General features: G+C 49.7%; 1 protein-coding gene across 1 annotated transcript; it reads left to right on the top strand.

The window, feature by feature from the left end:
• Positions 1 to 970: 970 nt before the first annotated feature.
• On the top strand, positions 971 to 17,377 carry LOC146333840 (taste receptor type 1 member 2-like). The gene is made up of 7 exons (XM_084826435.1): positions 971 to 1,144; positions 2,766 to 3,057; positions 3,910 to 4,176; positions 5,351 to 5,560; positions 6,221 to 6,347; positions 13,738 to 13,864; positions 15,250 to 17,377. The coding sequence occupies exons 2-6, from the start codon at positions 2,881 to 2,883 to the stop codon at positions 13,854 to 13,856; spliced, it is 900 nt and encodes a 299-aa protein (XP_084682561.1). The 5' UTR covers positions 971 to 1,144; positions 2,766 to 2,880; the 3' UTR covers positions 13,857 to 13,864; positions 15,250 to 17,377.
• Positions 17,378 to 19,294: the final 1,917 nt, after the last annotated feature.

Raw genomic sequence — 19,294 nt, 5'->3', positions numbered from 1 at the left:
TGTTGCCCCCCTCTGAACCCTCTCCAGTTTGTCTGCATCCTGCTTAAAGTATGGTGCCCAGAACTGGACACAGTACTCCAGATGAGGCCTAACCAGTGCTGAGTAGAGGGGAACTAGTACTTCCCGGGATTTGGAAGCGATGCTTCTATGAATGCAGCCCACAATAGCATTTGCCTTTTTTGCAGCCACATCACATTGTTGGCTCATATTCAGCTTGTGATCGACAACAATTCCAAGATCCTTCTCGCTCGTAGTGTGGTTAAGCCACGTATCCCCCATCTTGTAACTGTGCATTTGGTTTCTTTTTCCTAGGTGAAGAACTTGGCATTGATCCCTATTAAATGTCATTCTGTTGTTTTCTGCCCAGCGCTCCAATCTATCCAGATCACTTTGAATTTTGTTTCTGTCTTCCAAAGTATTAGCTATCCCGCCCAATTTTGTGTCATCTGCAAATTTGATCAGCATTCCCTGCACCTCCTCCTCCAAGTCATTAATAAAAATGCTGAAGAGCACTGGGCCCAGGACTGAGCCCTGCGGTGCCCCACTCGTTCCCTCTCCCCAGTTTGAGAAGGCCCCACTGATAAGCACTCTTTGAGTCCGATTCTGTAGCCAACTGTGGATCCACCAGATCGCTGCTTCATGGAAAGTATCTGTCAGTGTTGAATGTAAATGTATATTTCAGCATGTTCCACCATTTTTGAGGAAGCATGGTTTTTGCAAGGAGCGTGCCACTGTGTGACTAACTGTTAGTTGATCGTATCAGCCAGCTATTCATGTCTCTGTTTATTTATGTATTTATAGTGTACGCACTTTTTTTTTTAAGTCACCCGTGATAGGCTACGTGACGATTGACGTAGCCTATCACGGCTGACTTTGCAGATCTAGCCGTGATAGGCTACGTGAATCGTCACGTAGCCTATCAGGGGGCGTGTTTTTTGTTTTTGTTTTAGTTTCGCGTTCGCGGCCGGGCGAGGCGAGGCGAGGCACCTCCTCCCCGGCCTGAATTTCGGCCGGGCGAGGCAGGAAGCCTCCCCCCCGGCCTGAATTTCGGCCAGGCGAGGCGGGAAGCCTCCCCCCCGGCCTGAACTTTGCGGGGGGAGCAGCGAAGCGCCTCACCCCCACCGCGAACGGCCTTCGACGACAGGTAAGTGACTTCCGTCCACCCCTAACCAGTGCTCAGTAGAGGGGAACTAGTACTTCCTGGGATTTGGAAGCGATGCTTCTATGAATGCAGCCCAAAATAGCATTTTCCTTTTTTGCAGCCATATCACATTGTTGGCTCATATTCAGCTTGTGATCGACAACAATTCCAAGATCCTTCTCGCTCATAGTGTGGTTGAGCCACGTATCCCCCATCTTGTAACTGTGCATTTGGTTTCTTTTTCCTAGGTGCAGAACTTGGCATTTGTCCCTATTAAATGCCATTCTGTTGTTTTCTGCCCAGCGCTCCAGTCTATCCAGATCACTTTGAATTTTGTTTCTGTCTTCCAAAGTATTAGCTATCCCGCCCAATTTTGTGTCATCTGCAAATGTGATCAGCATTCCCTGCACCTCCTCCTCCAAGTCATTAATACAAATGTTGAAGAGCACTGGGCCCAGGACTGAGCCCTGCGGTACCCCACTCGTTACCTCTCCCCAGCTTCAGAAGGTCCCATTGATAAGCACTCTTTGAGTCCAATTCTGTAGCCAACTGTGGATCCACCGGATCGTTGTTTCATCTAGCCCACTTCGAGCTAGTTTGCTCATCAGGATATCATGGGGCACTTTGTCGAAAGCTTTGCTGAAGTCGAGGTATATGATGTCTACAGCATTCCCACGGTCTACAAGGGAGGTGACTTGATCAAAAAATGAGATCAGATTTGTCTGGCAGGACTTGTTTTTGACAAATCCATGTTGGCTTCGAGTAATCACGGCATTGTTGTCAAGGTGCTTCCAGACGGATTGCTTTATGATCTGCTCCAGAATTTTCCCAGGGATTGATGTCAGACTGACTGGTCTGTAGTTCCCAGGTTCCTCCTTTTTACCCTTTTTGAAGATAGGGACAACGTTAGCCCTCCTCCAGTCACCTGGCACTTCCCCCGTCCTCCATGATTTCTCAAAGAGAATAGACAGCGGTTCTAAGAGTTCTTCTGCCAGTTCCTTTATTACTCTAGGATGCAGTTCATCTGGTCCTGGAGATTTGAACTCATCCAAAGTAATGAGGTGTTCCTTGACCATATGCCTGTCGATCTCAAGCTGCAATCCTGCCCCTTCAGCCTGTACTTCGCCTTTGCCAGGGGGCTCATAGACCCTCTTTTGGGAGAAGACTTCTGCACTGAATGGCAGCAGCTTTCTGACAAAAAGGATCAGACCAATTCCTGGAGGAGGGGTCTGTTGGCAGCTCTGAACTGAGACAGCGCAATAGAGACTCCATTATGAGAGGCGGTCTACCACTGGACTGGAGTCGTCATGCGGTAGAGAAGGAGGGCTGTTGCCTTCATCTCCTCCTTTGGTCTACCGGCAAGCTGTCTTGGCTGGCCACAGTCAGGAACAGGAAAGAACCACCCTAGTTTGAACTACCATGGCGCATGTAACAAAATGCGGCTCACACAACTTGGTGTCTCTCCAGGTCAACAGAACTATTGACATTTGTCTGTGATCTTCCATTGCCTTTGGCCTGGAAGGCTTTGCCTTTGTTCAGAGAGGGTTCAGTCAGATGGACTTTTTAATCCTCCAGTTCTGTTGGGATCCTCACCCACCGCCCAATGTCTCTGTCATCCCTGCAGGGCAGTACTGACAAACTACCAGCTCTTCCTGTCCTTGGCGTTCGCCATCGCTGAGCTCAACAAAGATCCGGCTCTCCTCCGAAATATCACCCTCGGCGTCAACGTCTACACACACATGGGCCTTGTCAGGTGGATGCATCAGAACAGCATCTCTATGCTTTCCTCTCAGGACCGAATCACTCCCAATTTTAAATGTGGCAGCCAAGATCAACTGCTCTCTGTCATCGGGGGCCTCGACTCGAAATCCTCAAGGGAGATTGCGTCCGTAATGGGCATCTACAAGATCCCACAGGTAAGGGGATTCCTCTGGGGAGAGATGTGCGGGAGCTGCAGAGCTCAGAAACACTGGGGTAGATGTGCTGATTTCTGAAAACTGACTTGCCGATGCAGCGGGTGTGTCGCCTTGGTCCTGGATGGCAGGAGTAGAGGGCCTCCTAGAATCCTAGAATCATGGAATAGTAGGGTTGGCAGGGGCCTACAAGGCCATCGAGTCCAGCCCCCTGCTCAGTGCTCACTTTGGCTAACCTGCCACGCTATACGCTTGGTGGTAGCCAGCAACAGGAATGGGTCCTTTTTGTCAGAAAGGGTTTTGGATGGGGCGGAATGACAAGGAGCCTTGTGACACCGTAAAGACTCAGAAACAAAGACGTTGCTACAGGATTCCTTGTTCTTCTTGCTGCGGTTCAATAATGCAGCTACCCCTCTGGAGACTGGGGAAGACACCCCCTCCCCTCAACAATATAACATTTGTCAGTATTTGATGTATTGGGCTATGAATATTGTCTTTGGGGAGGGGCCCTATAGCTAGAATACCCCCCAAATGCATACAAAGAGTGGATTTTCTGGAATATAAACCCGGGTACTTGGTTGCGATGGTTAGGGCCTTTGTCAGGCTTATCTTTATGGCGGACCTGACTTTGGGGGTGATACCCACACAGGGGGAGTCTTAAAGATGTCACAGGACTTCAGTTTGGAGTTAGATATCTGTTTCTGAAATGGGTGTCTTCCTTCTTGGCGGCTCTTGGTGCATTTGAGGTCATCTGGAGCAGCCCAGGGAAGCTCGTGCCATAAAACGAAATGTGCTAGTATTGAAAATGCCACAGAATTCTGCTGCAGCCGACTAACAGGAAATTCCTTCCTTGAGCTTGGTTACGGCTTGCTCAGCCCTGTTCAGGGAGAGAAAGGGGCATTCCCTTCCTTCTTCCGGATCGATCCCAACGAACTTGCCGAGTATGCGAGTGTAGTCCGGCTTCTCCTGCATTTCCACTGGAACTGGATTGGGCTGGTTGCTACCAGTGATGACAGTGGCGAGAATTTCATCCAGACGCTGACAACAATGCTCGAGCGGAAGGACATCTGTGTGGCCTTCACTGAGATGTTCAAGTCAGAGGACCAGCGCTATGTGATTCAGGTACGATCTGGCACTATTCCTAGTTCTTGGTTTGAGCCCCAAGTGATGATTATGTTTGGGGACTCCATTGTTATTGTTCAAATAGCACGTTTATTGGGTGTTCATGAAAAAAAGACCGAGATTCCTTTTAGGAAGGTATGGATCATGACCTCCCACTGGGAAGTTGCTGTGACAAGACCCTTGAGTGGGTGAGTTCTAAAATCCATCCAGGGAGCTCTGCACGTCACAGTCCACAGAAGGGATGTGCCAGGATTCAAGCGTTTTGTTCGGGCTTTAGACCCACTCCAACCGCACGGAGACGCCGTTCTCCGTCACACGTGGGAAATGGTATTTCAATGTTGTTTTCTGAACCGAGGCCAAACCTCTCGAAGGTTTTGGAGGATCTGTACCGGGAAAGAAAAGCTAGAAGACCAGCAAGACTCCTTGTATGAGATGAGGATGTCCAGTCACAGCTACAACATCTACAATGCCGTCTATTCCATGGCACACGCCTTACATGCCGTGTACATATCAGGATCCAAGCGTGCAATGACAACGGAAGCCAAGAGGCTCCTGAATGTCCAGCCGTGGCAGGTAACGGCCTCATGAAGATTTGGCGAGGGTATAAAGATGCCTTGGGCATTTTTTAAAGGTCACATCCTGGAGGCAAAGAGTGAGTCTTCGGGAAGGGCAATTAGCCCATTCTACAAATCCTAAGAAAGACATTGCATGCGGATATTCTCCCATGGCTGTCATTTCCCTTAAAGAGCATTAAGAAGTAAGTAAGGAGCAGTGGAGACTTGTGCTTCTGTAAGAATTATATATTTACTACTGTCGATATTGAGGAGGGAGGAATCAGGCAGGACTCTATCCCCCAAATGGGATTCCCACCTCATGTCCCTTTTTGACAGCCAACTGAAGACCCCCAGGCATTGGTCTCTTTGCTGCTATGAGCAAACTCCCTCCAGCTCCCACTCAAGATATATTGCACTGTTGTAGCCTGTAGACAGCAGCCCAAACCCAAACTACAGGTCATGACTATTCAAGCAACGAAGATGAAGGTTGAGCATGAAATAAAACAGCAGAGTAGAGCAGGGGAAACCTGTCTCCTAACTTGATGGCGGTCACCGTTTGCTAGAAGATGCCCAGTCTCACTCACAGCCACGCTGTTCTCTGAGCATCTCTTCCATTTCAGATCCTTGCTTCCTTGAGGAACGTCCGGTTTAACAACAGTGCTGGAGATGAAGTCTCTTTCACGGAAAACGGCAGGAGATACGATATCCTGAACTGGGTCTTCTTCCCAAACGGATCTTTATCTCCGGTGAAAGTTGGAAGAGTGGATTCAGGGGCTCCCTCAGGACAAGACTTCACCATTCGATCGGATGGGATCATGTGGGCTACAGAGGTGGGGCTGAAGTGAAGGTTCTAGGGCAGCCGTTGACCCATAATGACAACTGAATACATCCACCATCCCCTTTCCTCATGGCCTATCCCCATTCCCACCCCTAACCCCCTGGAAGTGGCAGCTGCAGTGGAGAGAAGAAATAAGGCAGAGGGAATCCAAGCTGGGGGCTGAAGAAAGGTGGGAATCCAAGCTGGGTGGGGAGGAAAGACATACATGCCCAGGGGCCCAAATGGCTGTGGGGGAATGCACCCTCAGTCTTCGACGGCAAAGGTGGCAATGGGTCCACAACGGTTGCCTGCCCCTGTTCAAGGGTCACGGTAGAACTTAAGAGCATTGCAGTCCTCTCCCTTGAGAACAAAGGCTGTCTTTCTAGATGAGACCAAAGGCCCATTGAGTCATCCTGCAGTAAAAAGCAACCTTTGCATGTAAATCCCAGGTTTGGTCCCAGAATAGTGGGTGGGGTTCCAGCATTACAGTTTCGCTCTCCCCTTTGAGCCTCCTCTAGGATGTTTCTAAGTAACCTGCAGACATCCAGAAGAGATTTGGCTCTCCTCAAGTGGTGATCCTATCCATCACGTAGTGGGAAACTCTGCTGAGTAACTCAGTTTAGTGCAATTTTTGTCCCCGGACATCCTCAACTGTTTGCCTCTTCCCTTTTAGAAGCTGCCCTTCGCCAGGTGTGTGGAGCGGTGCTCTCCAGGGCACCGGAGAAAAGTTCCAGAGGGGAAGCCGGTTTGCTGCTACAGATGCGATCGTTGTCCAGATGGGACGATTTCCAACACGGCAGGTACCTCAAACTCTGAGAGCCACACAAAAGTGCAGAACGTCCTGGGGGCAGAGTGGAGCGGGGGCAAAGGGAAGGTCATAGGCCAGGAGAAGAGTCTGCCGTTTCCCCCAGGAATATTTTTTCCCCTGTAATCGGACTGTCTGCTGCTGTTTATTTGCTTGCAAACTATACAAAATTGCCGGAAGAAATCTGCTGTGTAAATAATAGAATAATAACGCTCACGTGCCGTTTTCTAGAAGGGTTGTTTTGGCGTCCGGCCTGATGCTTCTTGGCAGTACACTGATCAGGGCAGATGGTTGGTCGTCCTTGTAAGGATTGGAGCACGTCGCCGCGAAGTCAAGCCGGTTGCTCCATTATCTATGGTGATCTCTGTAACCTATTCCCAGCCTCTGGATCAACACATCTCAGAGGACAGTCCATAATCTGAAGGAAATGACCGATAGATGACAGATAGATGTTCCTTCCAAAGGAGCCGCAGGTTGAAGTCTCGTTGTTACAGTTGCCTACACTGATCAGGGCAAGAAAATGACCTGAAGAGATTCAGTCCATAACCTGAAGAAAATGACAGAAGGGAATCCCTTTATTTATTTGCTCCTTCAGAAGGAGCGGCAGGTTAAAGTTCAGTTCTTATAGTTGACTAGTTCTCATTCTTGGCCAATGAACGTGGGTTTTTGCTCCTTGCCGCATGTAGAACTTCAGTCTGGCAGAATGGGTCGCCACGTAAAAAAAGCAGTATGTCACTTTTCCATCTGTGGCCTTATTCAGTACATTTCCAAAGCTTAAACAGATAGCAGTCAAACAGACGTTATATGGTTAGGAGTGCAATAAGCAAGAGAATGGATGTTTTTATCTCCTCCTTTGTGGGCTGAACTGGCCCCCACAGAACGAATCTTTGCATCATGACTGAGATACTTCAATAGTAGTTGCTCGTCCCAGATGCCGATCGTTGTGCCCCGTGCCCAGAAGATCAACACCCAAACAGGAACCGAGACCAGTGCGTCCCCAAGGAGATCCACTTCCTTTCATATCAAGAGACACTGGGCTCCGTTTTAGCTTCTCTGGTGCTTTTCCTCTCTCTGACCACAGCAGGCCGGGAGGAGCTGTCCCCGGGGAAGGTGAATCATAGAATCATAGAATAGTAGGGTTGGAAGGGGCCTACAAGGCCATCCAGTCCAACCCCCTGCTCCATGCAGGAATCCAAGTCAAAGCATCCCTGACAGATGGCTGTCCAGCCTCATCTTGAAGGCATCCAGTGTGTGTGTGTGTGTGTGTGTGTGTGTGTAAGAGGGGGGGGGGAGGGTCAACATACCAACCATATGAATTTCTCTATGAATCCTTGGTTTATGGACTGAAGGTAGCTGTGATCTAGAAGCTTTTGTATCTTTTTGAGGAGGGCTGAACCAGAAAGACTGCATCACCCTTCACTTCTTGGTAGTCCAGCTGGAATCCCCACACACTTCCCAACGTTGTTCTCCTTGCAGGATGGAATTTATTTATTACCAGCACATCTTGGCCTTGGTGTTCGCCGCCAACGAGCTCAACAAGGACCCAACTCTCCTCCCCAACACCACGCTCGGCTTCCGCATCTATGACCCCAGGGACATTGTGAAATGGATCTATGTGAGCACCCTGTCTCTGCTCTCCACACGGGGAAGAATGGTTCCCAATTATATATGTGACAGGAAGGCTAAACTGCTGTCTGTTATCGGGGGCCTCGACTCTGAATCCTCAAGGCAGATGGCCTCCATCTTGGGCATCCTCAAGATCCCACAGGTGAGGGCATTCATGTGGGAAGAGACGTGGGGCTTCAGCAGAACTCAGGAACACATTTGATCCAGGCACTGACAACACTGTTCAAGCAGAGGGTAAATTCTGTTGCAACGGACTAACAGGGAATTCCTTCCTGCAGCTCGGTTCTGGCTTTTCCAACAGCATTCAGGGAGAGAACAGGGCATTTCCTTCCTTCTTCCGGATTGATCCTGATGAAGTTCCTCATTATGTGGGCTTAGTCCAGCTGCTCCTGCATTTCCACTGGAACTGGGTTGGGCTGGTTTCCTACGCTGATGATGGTGGTGAACATTTCATCCAGGCACTGACAACACTGTTCAAGCAGAGGGACATCTGTGTGTCCTTCACCAAAATGCTGGAGCCTGATGACAAGATCTTACTGCCAGGAGATGTACTTATTCATACTCCTAGTTCTTGGCTCGAGCCCTCAGTTATTCTTCTCTTTGCGAACGGAGAAGTCCTGTCATTCGTTTTTTTCCTTCAAAGGGCCAAGGCCTCATTAAGGAAAGTTTATATCGTCACATCCCACCTTGACTTTTCTGCGAAGGGATCCCCATTTGGCTGGCAATATCTACAACCTTTCCATGGCGCTTTGCACTTCAGAGTCCACAGAAGGGATGTGCCAGGATTCAAGCATTTTCTCCAGGCTTTAGATCCGTTAAAAGCACAAGGAGACGTCTTTCTCCCGGACTGGTGGGAATGGGCATTTGGCTGTAAGATTTTGAAATCAGGCCAATCCTCTCAACGGGGAAAGAGGAGTTGTACTGGGAAGGAGAAGCTGGAGGACTTGCCAGGCCCCAGGTTCGAAATGAGCATGACGAGTCACAGTTACAGCATCTACAACGCTATCTATTCCGTGGGACACACGTTACATGCCATGTACATCTCAGGATCCAGACGTACAATGACAGGGGAAGCCAAGTGGCATCTGAAAGTCCAGCCATGGCAGGTAATGTTCTCATCAAGATTTGGCCATGCTGTACAAAGGGCCTTGGAGATTTTTTAAAGGTCAGACCCTGGAAGCAAAGAGTGAGTCTTAGAGTAGGGCTATCAGTCCTTTCTGAAGAGCCTAAGAAAGATATTGCAGGTGGATAGACACTGTATGGCCATGTTTTCCCATAAAGAGCAAGAGGACGTCAATAAAGAGCCATGGAGAATCATAGAATCATAGAATAGTAGGGTTGGAAGGGGCCTACAAGGCCATCGAGTCCAACCCCCTGCTCAAGGCAGGAATTATAGTCCTTCTGCATTACTTCTGTATTTACAACCATGGCTAATAAGGAGAGAGGAATCAAGCAAGCCCCCACAACCCACAGAATCCACCCCTGATCCTCCTTCAAGCCAGCCAGCTGAAGATGTGAGATATTGGGCTCTTTGATGACATGAGCCGACCTCCTCCAGCCCCCACCCAAAGACGTCAGAGTGTCTTGTAGCAAGTAAACACCAGCTAACCCCCACTCCGAAAACCAGTGGGGAGGATTCATGAAATGGTTACTGCCCGAAGAAGATGCACCTCAGATTTCAGCTAACCAAGGGTCTGGTTCAGGATCTTTGTCTGGATCTTTGTCCTTTTTTTAGGATCTTGGTCAAAGATCCTTTGTCTGGATCTTCGGGAGGTCTGGGGATCATTTTGACACCTGACCCCCAGGAGGTGGAACAGACCCCGCAATAAGTGCTGAAAAATACAAATAGGAAAGAAATATTTCATGGTACCTGTAGTGACTATGGAGCCTAAACAAGGCAAACAAGGTAATTTTGACCCTTTCAGTTCGTAGCCCCTATGGACATCTTTTCTTTTTGAATTTTTTTTTTTTTTTTTTTACTGAATTTGGTGGGTGTTCAGGGGCTGCATATGGCTCCTTGTCCAAATGTTGCCCACCCCTGAATTAAAAGATGGAGTACAGATGAAAACCATCTCCTTCCTTGATAACCTCCACAGTACAGTAGAAGACACCAGACCCTACTCACGGTCACAACCCTGTTTGCTCAGCATCTCTCTCATTTCAGATGCTTGCCTCCTTGAGGAACATCCGGTTCAACAACAGTGCTGGAGATGAAGTCGCTTTCACGGGAAATGGCCGGAGATATGACATCCTGAACTGGATCTTCTTCCCAAATGGGTCTTTTAATCCTGTGGAAGTCGGATCGATAGACCCAGGAGCTCCCCCGGGCCAAGACTTCAGCATTCGCTCAGAAGGGATCGTGTGGGCTACAGAGGTGGGCTGGAAGTGAATGTTCCGAGGTCATGGGAGAACTGCAGAAGGTTGCACTTCTGCCTAGATGTCCTTCTAGATAGAACCAGGGCCTACTGAGGCCAGGGAGGGGCTGCTGCCCTGTGGTGAAGCGCTGGCTTTGCATGCAAAAGATCCCGGGTCCCTGGAATCTCCAAGTAGGGCTGGGAAGAGATCTGGTGCTACCTTCCTTTCCCTATTATGTTGGCCTTTTATTCAAAGCCACAGTCTCACTGCTTTAATGGACAGGATGGGGGCCAATCAACTTTAGGTCAATCCAGACAAGATGGAGATGCTACTGGAAGGTGGATTATCTCTGTTCAGCTTGTTTTGCAATAGGTTGTTGGACCTATCACAAATCTGAATCGAAAGATCCCTCTATGAGGCCGCAGTATCTGAATGAACTCCTCTTCACGTGTGTTGCTGCCTGTGCTCTGAGATCATCACCTGAGGCCCTGCTCCAAGGGCCCTCACAGACTGAGATAGGTCAGTGGCTATTCATGAGCAGGGCCCTCTCTGTAGTAGCCCCCAGATTGTGGTATATCCTCTCTAGCTAGGTCCTCCTGGTGCCTACTGTGTTGTCCTTTGGGCACCAAGCAAAGTCATTTTGATTTTCCCAGGTCTTTTAAAATAATATGAAGTCACTGTTTGTTTTATTTTGAAGGATACACTTCCTAGGGGTAGACGGGCAGTTCCCGTCTGGGTTCTCCAGGGGCCCACTGAGCCCCTGCCTCTGCTTGTGCACCCCTGGACCCATGCTTGAGCACCATGCCCCTTGCCGAGCTGTCCACAGTTACTCAAGTGTGGACACAACTGTACTGTGTCCAGTTGAGGGCACCACACTTGAAGAAGGATGCAGACAAACTGGAGAGGGTTCAGAGGAGGGCAACGAAGATGATCAGAGGACTGGAAACAAAGCCGTATGAAGAGAGACTGAAAGAACTGGGCCTGCTTGGCCTTGAGAAGAGAAGACTGGGGGGAGATAGGATAGCGCTCTTCAAGTCCTTGAAAGGGTGTCCCAGAGAGGAAGGCCAGGATCTCGTCTCAATCATCCCAGAGTGCAGGACACAGAATAATGGGCTCAAGTTACAGGAAGCCAGATTCCGGCTGAACATCAGGAAAAATGTCCTGACTGTTAGAGCAATACGACAATGGAACCAATGACCTAGGGAGGTGGTGGGCTCTCCCACACTGGAGGCATTGAAGACGAGGCTGGAGAGCCATCTGTCAGGGATGCTCTGACTTGGATTCCTGCACTGAGCAGGGGGTTGGACTCAATGGCCTTGCAGGCCCCTTCCAACCCTACTAGTCTATGATTCTGTGATTCTACTCAGGATCCCTCTGCCTGCACCACGATTGCCATGTTGCAAAAAACCCATGGCGATCGCAAGAATGTGCACATGGACTTATACGCAAAGTGCAGCTGTGAATTCATAGAATCATAGAATAGCAGGGTTGGAAGGAGCCTGTAAGACCATCGAGTCCAACCCACTGCTCTATGCAGGAACCCAACTCAAAGCATCCCTATAGAATCATAGAATAGTAGGGTTGGAAGGGGCCTGTGAGACCATTGAGTCCAACCCACTGCTCCATGCAGGAAGCCAAGTCAGAGCATCCCTATGGAATCATAGAATAGTAGGCTTGGAAGGGGCCTGTAAGACCATCGAGTCCAACCCACTGCTCCATGCAGGAAGTGAAGTCAGAGCATCCCTATAGAATCATAGAACAGTAGGGTTGGAAGGGGCCTACAAGAACATAGAGTCCAAGCCCCTGCTCAATGCCCATACATGCAAGATTACAGGTGTAAATGGGTAGCTTGGCAAGAGGTGGCAGGGAGTTGAGCAGGGGCAGGGCTCAGCAGGAATGGCTCGGCGGTGCAGGGACTCCTGGACCAGAACAGGTGCCCGCACTGTCCCTAACGCTTCAGGCTACACTTAAAAATAGCACTTTTCATGTTTTAGCTGCTTGGGATCTGTCTCTTCTTTTCAAAGTATTTTAAATTATGGCTTCCACTCTTGAAACTTTTGATGTCTTTTATCATTGGTTGCATTGCGTTTGATTTTCTCATATATGTTGCGCCAAGAGCATCAGAGACACAGACATTTAATTAAATAAATAAATTAAGGGGAGGGCTGCAACCTTGTTTTCCCTTTATGGGGCCATGACTCTGTGATGGAGCACCTGTGTTGCATGCCAAAGGTCCCGGGTCCATCTGCAGCCTCTCCAGCTGACATTGGGGCAGCTTTTTGTTTATTCGGTCAGTCGCTTCTGACTCCTCGTGACTTCATGGCCCACGCCAGAGCTTCCTGTCGGCTGTCGCCACCCCCAGCTCCCCAAGGTCGAGTCCATCACCACCAGAACATCATCCATCCACCTTGACCTTGGTCGGCCCCTCTTCCATCGGCCTCCACCGTCCCTAGCATCAGCATCTTCTCCAGGGTGTCCTGTCTTCTCACTATGTGGCCAAAGTCCTTCAGTTCTGCCGTTAAGATCATTCCCTCAAGTGAGCAGTCTGCCTTGATTTCCTGCAGTACAGACTGGTTTGATCTTCTCGCAGTCCAAGGCATGCTCAGAATTTTCCTCCAGCACCACAGCTCAAAAGCATCGATCTTCCTTTGATGGTGGTGTCATCTGCGGATCTGAGATTGTTAATGGTTCTTGTCCAAAACCCTGGAAGCCGCTGCCGGTCAGAGACAAGCCTGAACTTGATGGACTTGCTATAAGAGTGGCTGGGTGACCAGCCAGATGGGCGAGTAATACATTTAATAATAATAAATAAATAAATAAATAAATAAATAATAAGGCCATGTCCAATATGCCTATTTGTGTCGTCGTATACATTATATACTCCGGGAGAGAGCGGAGGACAGGAAGGCCTGGCGTGCTAAGGTCTATGGGGTCACGAAGAGTCGGACACGACTGAATGACTGAACAACCATACGTCATATATGAACAATGTGATGTGGCTGCAAAAAAGGCCCATGCTGTTTTGGCTGAACATCAGGAAAACCTCCTGACATTTAGAGCAATACGACTGTGGAACCCATTACCTGGGGAGGTGGCGGGCTCTCCCACACTGGAGGCGTTCAGGACGAGGCTGGACATCCCCCTGTCGGGGATGCTCTGATTTGGATTCCTGCACTGAGCAAGGGGTTTGACTTGATGGTCTTATAGGCCCCTTCCAACCCTACTATTCTATGATTCTATGAGCCTCTATGATTCTATTTGCAGATCTCCAAAAGAGATTTGGCCCTCCAAACGGGTGAACCTATTGACTATACAATGGGAAAGTCCACTGACTACCTCCAAGTCCTGTTTTCTTCCATGTCTGTCATGTGGGAAACCTCAACTCTTCCCCCCTTCCCTTTCAGAAGTCGCCCTCGGCGAGGTGCGTGGAGGAGTGCTCTCCGGGGCACCAGAAGAAAGTTCCAGAGGGGAAGCCACTCTGTTGCTACGAATGTGTCCGTTGTCCAGAAGGGACCTTTTCTAACCGGACAGGTAGCGGAAACTTCATGATTCATGAACCTTATTTAAGTGCAAAAGATACTGGGGCAAGGACAGGACAGGAAATGGTGCAGAGCTTGAAAAAGGCAGCGGCTGGAGTTTTCTCAATGGATAAATTTCAGTGTTGCTTTGCAAATCTGTGCAGTTGAACTTGCTTGCAGAGTATCCACAGGCGTTGTTTTAAATGTATATTTATTTATTACATTTCCGAATCACCCAGCAGCCGAAGCTCTGTAGGCAGATCACGACTGACTGAACCACAAAAAACGCCGTCAAATAAAAGATGAAATGCCAGCGCTTAAAACTGCGTGCGAAATGTCAGCGCTTAAAACTACGTGCCCCCTCCAAACCTAGCAGTGCTGTAGAGATTTAAAATACAATGATGGCTTTAAAACAACAGCACGGAAAGTCTGAAATGCCTGGGGAGCCTTTGTCTTCTGAAAAGCGGAGCATAAATAATGAGAATAAATAAGAAATGAATGAATTAGAAATGTACTAGAATAGATCTCGGATCCAGCAGGGCTCTTCCGACGTTCCCATGAGAAGCGTCCAGGAAGACTTTGTGTCCCTTTGTATCGATAGAACCACCTGGATTTTTGTGAAGGATGTGTGTAGATGTCTTCTGAAGGGATGTTTGATGTTGTATGCCGCATTCAGGAGAACCATCAGGGCACAGTACCCCAGTCCCAAACCGATTGCCCCTTTTCCTGCATGGTCTTCTATAACCTGCCCCTCAGCCTCTGCGCCAGCACTTATCCGGGGCGTGTGCGAGTTTATAACCTGAAAAAAGGCTGATATTTCTTTATGTGCCCATTCAGAGAGCACTGGCGATATCGGTCCATTTCCCAGGGTAAAAACCTCACCTATTCCCCCCTTGCAGAAGGGACTGGCAAAGGGGACCGTCCCGTCGCCTTGTTTTTGAAGCGGGCTGCCCCTTTTCTGGCTGCCTTCTTAAGAAACAAGCTACTGAAGCTGGGCGAGAAGGCGGCCGAAGGACAGCTGTCCTCTGGGGAGCAGAAGCTGCAGAATGGATAATTCCATCGCTTTCTTGGGGGGCTGAACTGGCCACCACAAAAAGGACATCTGCGGCAGGTGTGAGGGACTTCACGAGGCGATGAATAGCCCTTGTATCAAGCATGTGGCGTAACACCCCTCTCCAGTCCCGGATAGATGGCTTTCTGTGATGGCTGCTTTTTGCACCTTGCCCCCCAGCCTTTCTCCCAATGCCTGTCCTGAGGGGAGATATGAGGGGAGTCAATATTCTGAAGAAAATGATAGGTCTGCACTTACTTGCTCATTCATCGTGGCATGAACTGGCTTCCAGAAAAACATAATCTGTGTCATCTTTGAGATACTTCAGTAACGCTTGTGTGTTCCAGATGCAGATCTCTGTGCCTCATGTCCAGCAGATCAGCACCCAAACAGGAACCAAGACCAGTGCATTCCCAAGAAGATCCACTTCCTTTCTCATCAGGAGACACTGGGGTCCATTTTAGCGTCTCTGACACTTTTCCTCTGTCTGATTGCATCTCTAGTACTGGCCACTTTCATTCAACACCGTGACACGCCCATCATCAAAGCCAACAACAGAGCCCTCACCTACGTCCTCCTCATCTCCCTCCTGCTCTGCTTCCTCTGCTCCTTCCTGTTCATCTGTCAGCCCACGAAGTCCGCCTGTCTTCTCCGACAAGCTGCTTTCAGCATCACCTTCTCTGCCGCTGTTTCTTCCATTTTGGCCAAAACGGTCACCGTGGTTCTGGCCTTCATGGCCACCAAGCCAGGAAACGTGGCTAGAAAACTCTTGAGGGGACAACTGACAAAGATGGGAACTTCCTCAAATCCATGCTCCTCTTTCTATCGCCGACCCCCTGAGCTGATGGAGAATTCTCGGGTCAAACAACTTTTGTTTCAAGGTTCAAAGTACAGGGGACAGTCACACCCCTAGAAGTTGTGTGTTGATATTATCGCAAATAAATAGCAACCATGGTGTGAATAGATCTGGACCATGGCAGAGGGGAGGGTGACCTATTCATCCTATGTCTTGTCCCAATTGGGCCCCCCATGGCTTTTCTTTGCCATGCAATGGAATCATAGAATCATAGAATAGTAGGGTTGGAAGGGGCCTACAAGGCCATTGAGTCCAACCCCCTGCTGAATGCAGGAATCCAAGTCAGAAGCTCCTGTTGGCGCCAGTGAGAGCTTCCCTTCTGGTGCAAACAGCAGTTTGGGGGGGATGGCTTCATCAGGGCCCCTGGAGCATGAGAAAAGAGCCATGCCCATTCTTGCACAGTGCGGTCCCAAACTTACTTGGTCCCCCTCCTATCCATGGTTCCAACGTGGAAGGAATGCTGTTGAAGATCACGCCTAGTTCAACCCTGAAATCTTCCTCTCACGATGAAACCCACTTGTCCTTCCACACGCAGGAATGCTAGAGGCATCACAGCCATCTTTCCAAATATAGTTGCTCAGTCCCCAAAGGACACTGAAGTGGCGAAAAAGTCTGGTGGGCTTTGAACAAATGGTGTTGACATGTTCAGTCCATCACGAGACTGTTGAGGTCCCAGTCAAAGCCTCCTAAATTTCTTTACAAACTTAGCCACAGGAATGGGTAGGTGAGGAGAGGGCCTGTTCTCTAGTGGCCCCCAAACTGTGTGATATCCTCCCCAGTTCAGTCCTCCTGGCACCTACCATGCTGACTTTTTGGCAGCAAGCAAGGCGCTTTTTAAAGTTTCCTTTTAATGGCACAGTCCTTTGGGATCCATCCTCGAGACTCGTAAGCCTCCCAACTCAGAGCCTTATGGGCATCCAGTGCAAAGTGGCGGGTTCAGCAGAGGCGATGCTTGCCTATGCCATGCCTCCTGCTCTGCATTTACGCTAGATGAGCTTTCCCCCCTTTCCAGTGGAGGTGTTGCAGGGAAGGGGAGGGAAGACATGGCATAATCTGGCCTCTCCTGTCCCGTCCCCGCCCATGGGAATGCACCCTTTATCTTCATAGGATCATAGAACCACAGAATCATAGAATAATAGGGTTGGAAGGGGCCTACAGGGCCATCGAGTCCAACGGATGGACTTCCCTCCAGGGCCACTTTTGCCCCCTCGGAGATGCAGCTGGTGCAGTTCTCTCTTGCACCAACTGCGAGGGAGAGGGAGCTTGGATTCCTGGGGTCAAGGCTGGACAGGAATCTAAAATATCCTTTGCCCCCCAGCCCAGACTCTGTCTAGGGGCCGTGGGATCGCTCCCTCCAAGCATTGCAAACTGCAGCTTGTTTTAATGTGAAGGATATAATGAATGCTATGCTTTGCAATCACCCTGTTTCATGTTTTAGCTGCTTCAGATTCCTCTCTTGTTATAGCAACGGCTTTGGAAATGATTGTTTCTTCCCTTCAAACGCTCAGTGTGCTTTCCCCTTGGTTTTATGATATTTGATTTTCTCATATATGTTGCCCTCAGTTCTTCAGGGACTCCAAAGTTTAATTGATGGAATAAATAAAGACGAGGATGAGTAGAGTCTTGATGTATCTTTACGGGGCCGCAGCTCCGTCATGGACCAACCGCTCTGCCTGCAGAAGGCTCCCGCATTCATCATCAGCATCTCCAGCTAATGTCGGGAGAGACTTTTGTCTAAAGCCCTGGTAGTCAGAGGATGGAATCCAGAACTAGATAGACTTGCTATAAGGCCATGGGGGTGTCTCCATGAGGGACACGGAAGAATGGGCTCAAGTGACAGGAAGCCAGATTCCGGCTGAACATCAGGACAAACGTCCTGACTGTTAGAGCAATACGACCATGGACCCAATGACCCAGGGAGGCAGTGGGCTCTCCCACACTGGAGGCGTTCAAGACGAGGCTGGACAGCCATCTGTCAGGGATGCTCTGACTTGGCTTCCTGCATTGAGCAGGGTGTTGGACTCGATGGCCTTGCAGGCCCCTTCTAACCCTACTATTCTATGATTGTATGATTTACTTGCTTTTTGATCCGCTGACTCCCTTAAACTTTCCTGCCTTCTCACTGGCCTTTTTCCTTCTTCCCAGGGGGGTGTCTCTGCCAGTGATTCACTCCGAGCTGGCTCCGTTTGGAGGTTGTTAGGGATACATGATGTTGTGGCCATCCAGCAGCACCCCGGAGCTTATCAGGGGAAACCTGGATTTCCTGAGACGGCTTACAGTCCGATTCTTTTCCTCAAGTCGGGTTCTCCCCAGCATAGATGCTGTGTGCCCCAAAGGAGGATGACAAGGCTGCATGTTGTCGCCCTGCTTATTTAACTTATATGCAGAGTACATCATGAGGAATGCCGGGCTGGATGAATCACAGGTCGGAATTCAGATTGCCGGCAGAATTCTCCACCACCTCAGGTATGCAGGCGATACCACCCTAATGGCAGAAAGCGGAGCGGATCTCAAGAGCCACTTGTTGAGGGCGAAAGAGGAGAGTGCAAAAGCTGGTTTGAAACTCGACATTAACAAAACGAAGATCGTGGCATCTGGCCCCATCACGTCCTGGCTTATAGAAGGGCAAGAAATGGAAGCAGGGACAGATTTTACTTTCTTGGGCTCCAAGATCACCGCAGACGGTGCCTGTAGCCAGGAAATTAAAAGACGCCTGCTCCTGGGGAGGAAAGCTATGGCAAACCTAGACAGCGTAGTAAGAAGCGGAGACATCACCTTGCCAACAAAGGTCCACATAATCGAAGCTATGGTTTCCCCAGTAGCAACGTATGGCCGTGAGAGCTGGACTATAAGGAAGGCTGAGCGCCGAAGAATTGCTGCTTTTGAACTGTGGTGCTGGAGGAGACTCTTACAAGTCCCCTGAATGCAAGGAGGTCCCATCAGTCCATCCTAAAGGAAATCAACCCTGAGTGCTCATTGGAAGGACAGATCCTGAAGCTGAAGCTCAAGTATTTTGGCCACCTAATGCGAAGAGGAAACTCCCTGGAAAAGACCCTGATGCTGGGAAAGACTGAAGGCAAAAGGAGAAGGGGACGGCAGAGGATGAGATGGCTGGAGAGCATCACCGATGCAATGAATATGGACTTGAGCACGCTCCGGGAGAGGGTGCAGAACAGGAAGGCCTGGCGTGCTGTGGTCCATGGGGTCACAAAGAGTCGGACACGACCGAACGACCGAACGACAGCAATGCCAGCCCTGCCCAGGGGGGCGCCTTTCACCGTGACCCCAGCCAAGGGCGTTCCCTGCGTGTTCCCATCCCTGCACAAATGCAGCAGCGTCTCCTCAGAAGTCACTCCCACTGTGCTCCGCAAGGCTTGTCCCCGGAACGCCACATCAGCACTTACAGAGACCCCCCTCTACTGAAATGGCCGAGCGTGAAGCACATCCCCGAAACGCTGTAAAGCGCGGTCACCAGGCCCCGATTCCCCGCCGTTTGGTTCATCGCCTTCGGAAGTGAAGCGACGCCCCGAGGTTCC

This window comes from Heloderma suspectum, chromosome Z, assembly GCF_057233095.1.
Source record: "Heloderma suspectum isolate Gila_16-S chromosome Z, 16-S_ref, whole genome shotgun sequence".
NCBI classification, from domain to species: Eukaryota; Metazoa; Chordata; class Lepidosauria; order Squamata; family Helodermatidae; genus Heloderma; species Heloderma suspectum.
This window is presented reverse-complemented; position numbering and strand designations above follow the sequence as displayed.

Excerpts from the sequence above, each read along its gene's own strand:
- LOC146333840 (XM_084826435.1), top strand. The coding sequence starts at position 2,881 with ATGGGCCTTGTCAGGTGGATGCATCAGAACAGCATCTCTATGCTTTCC. Across the intron at positions 3,058-3,909 it reads GCATCTACAAGATCCCACAG|CTTGGTTACGGCTTGCTCAG; the intron begins GTAAGGGGATTC and ends TCCTTCCTTGAG. Across the intron at positions 5,561-6,220 it reads GGATCATGTGGGCTACAGAG|AAGCTGCCCTTCGCCAGGTG; the intron begins GTGGGGCTGAAG and ends CTTCCCTTTTAG.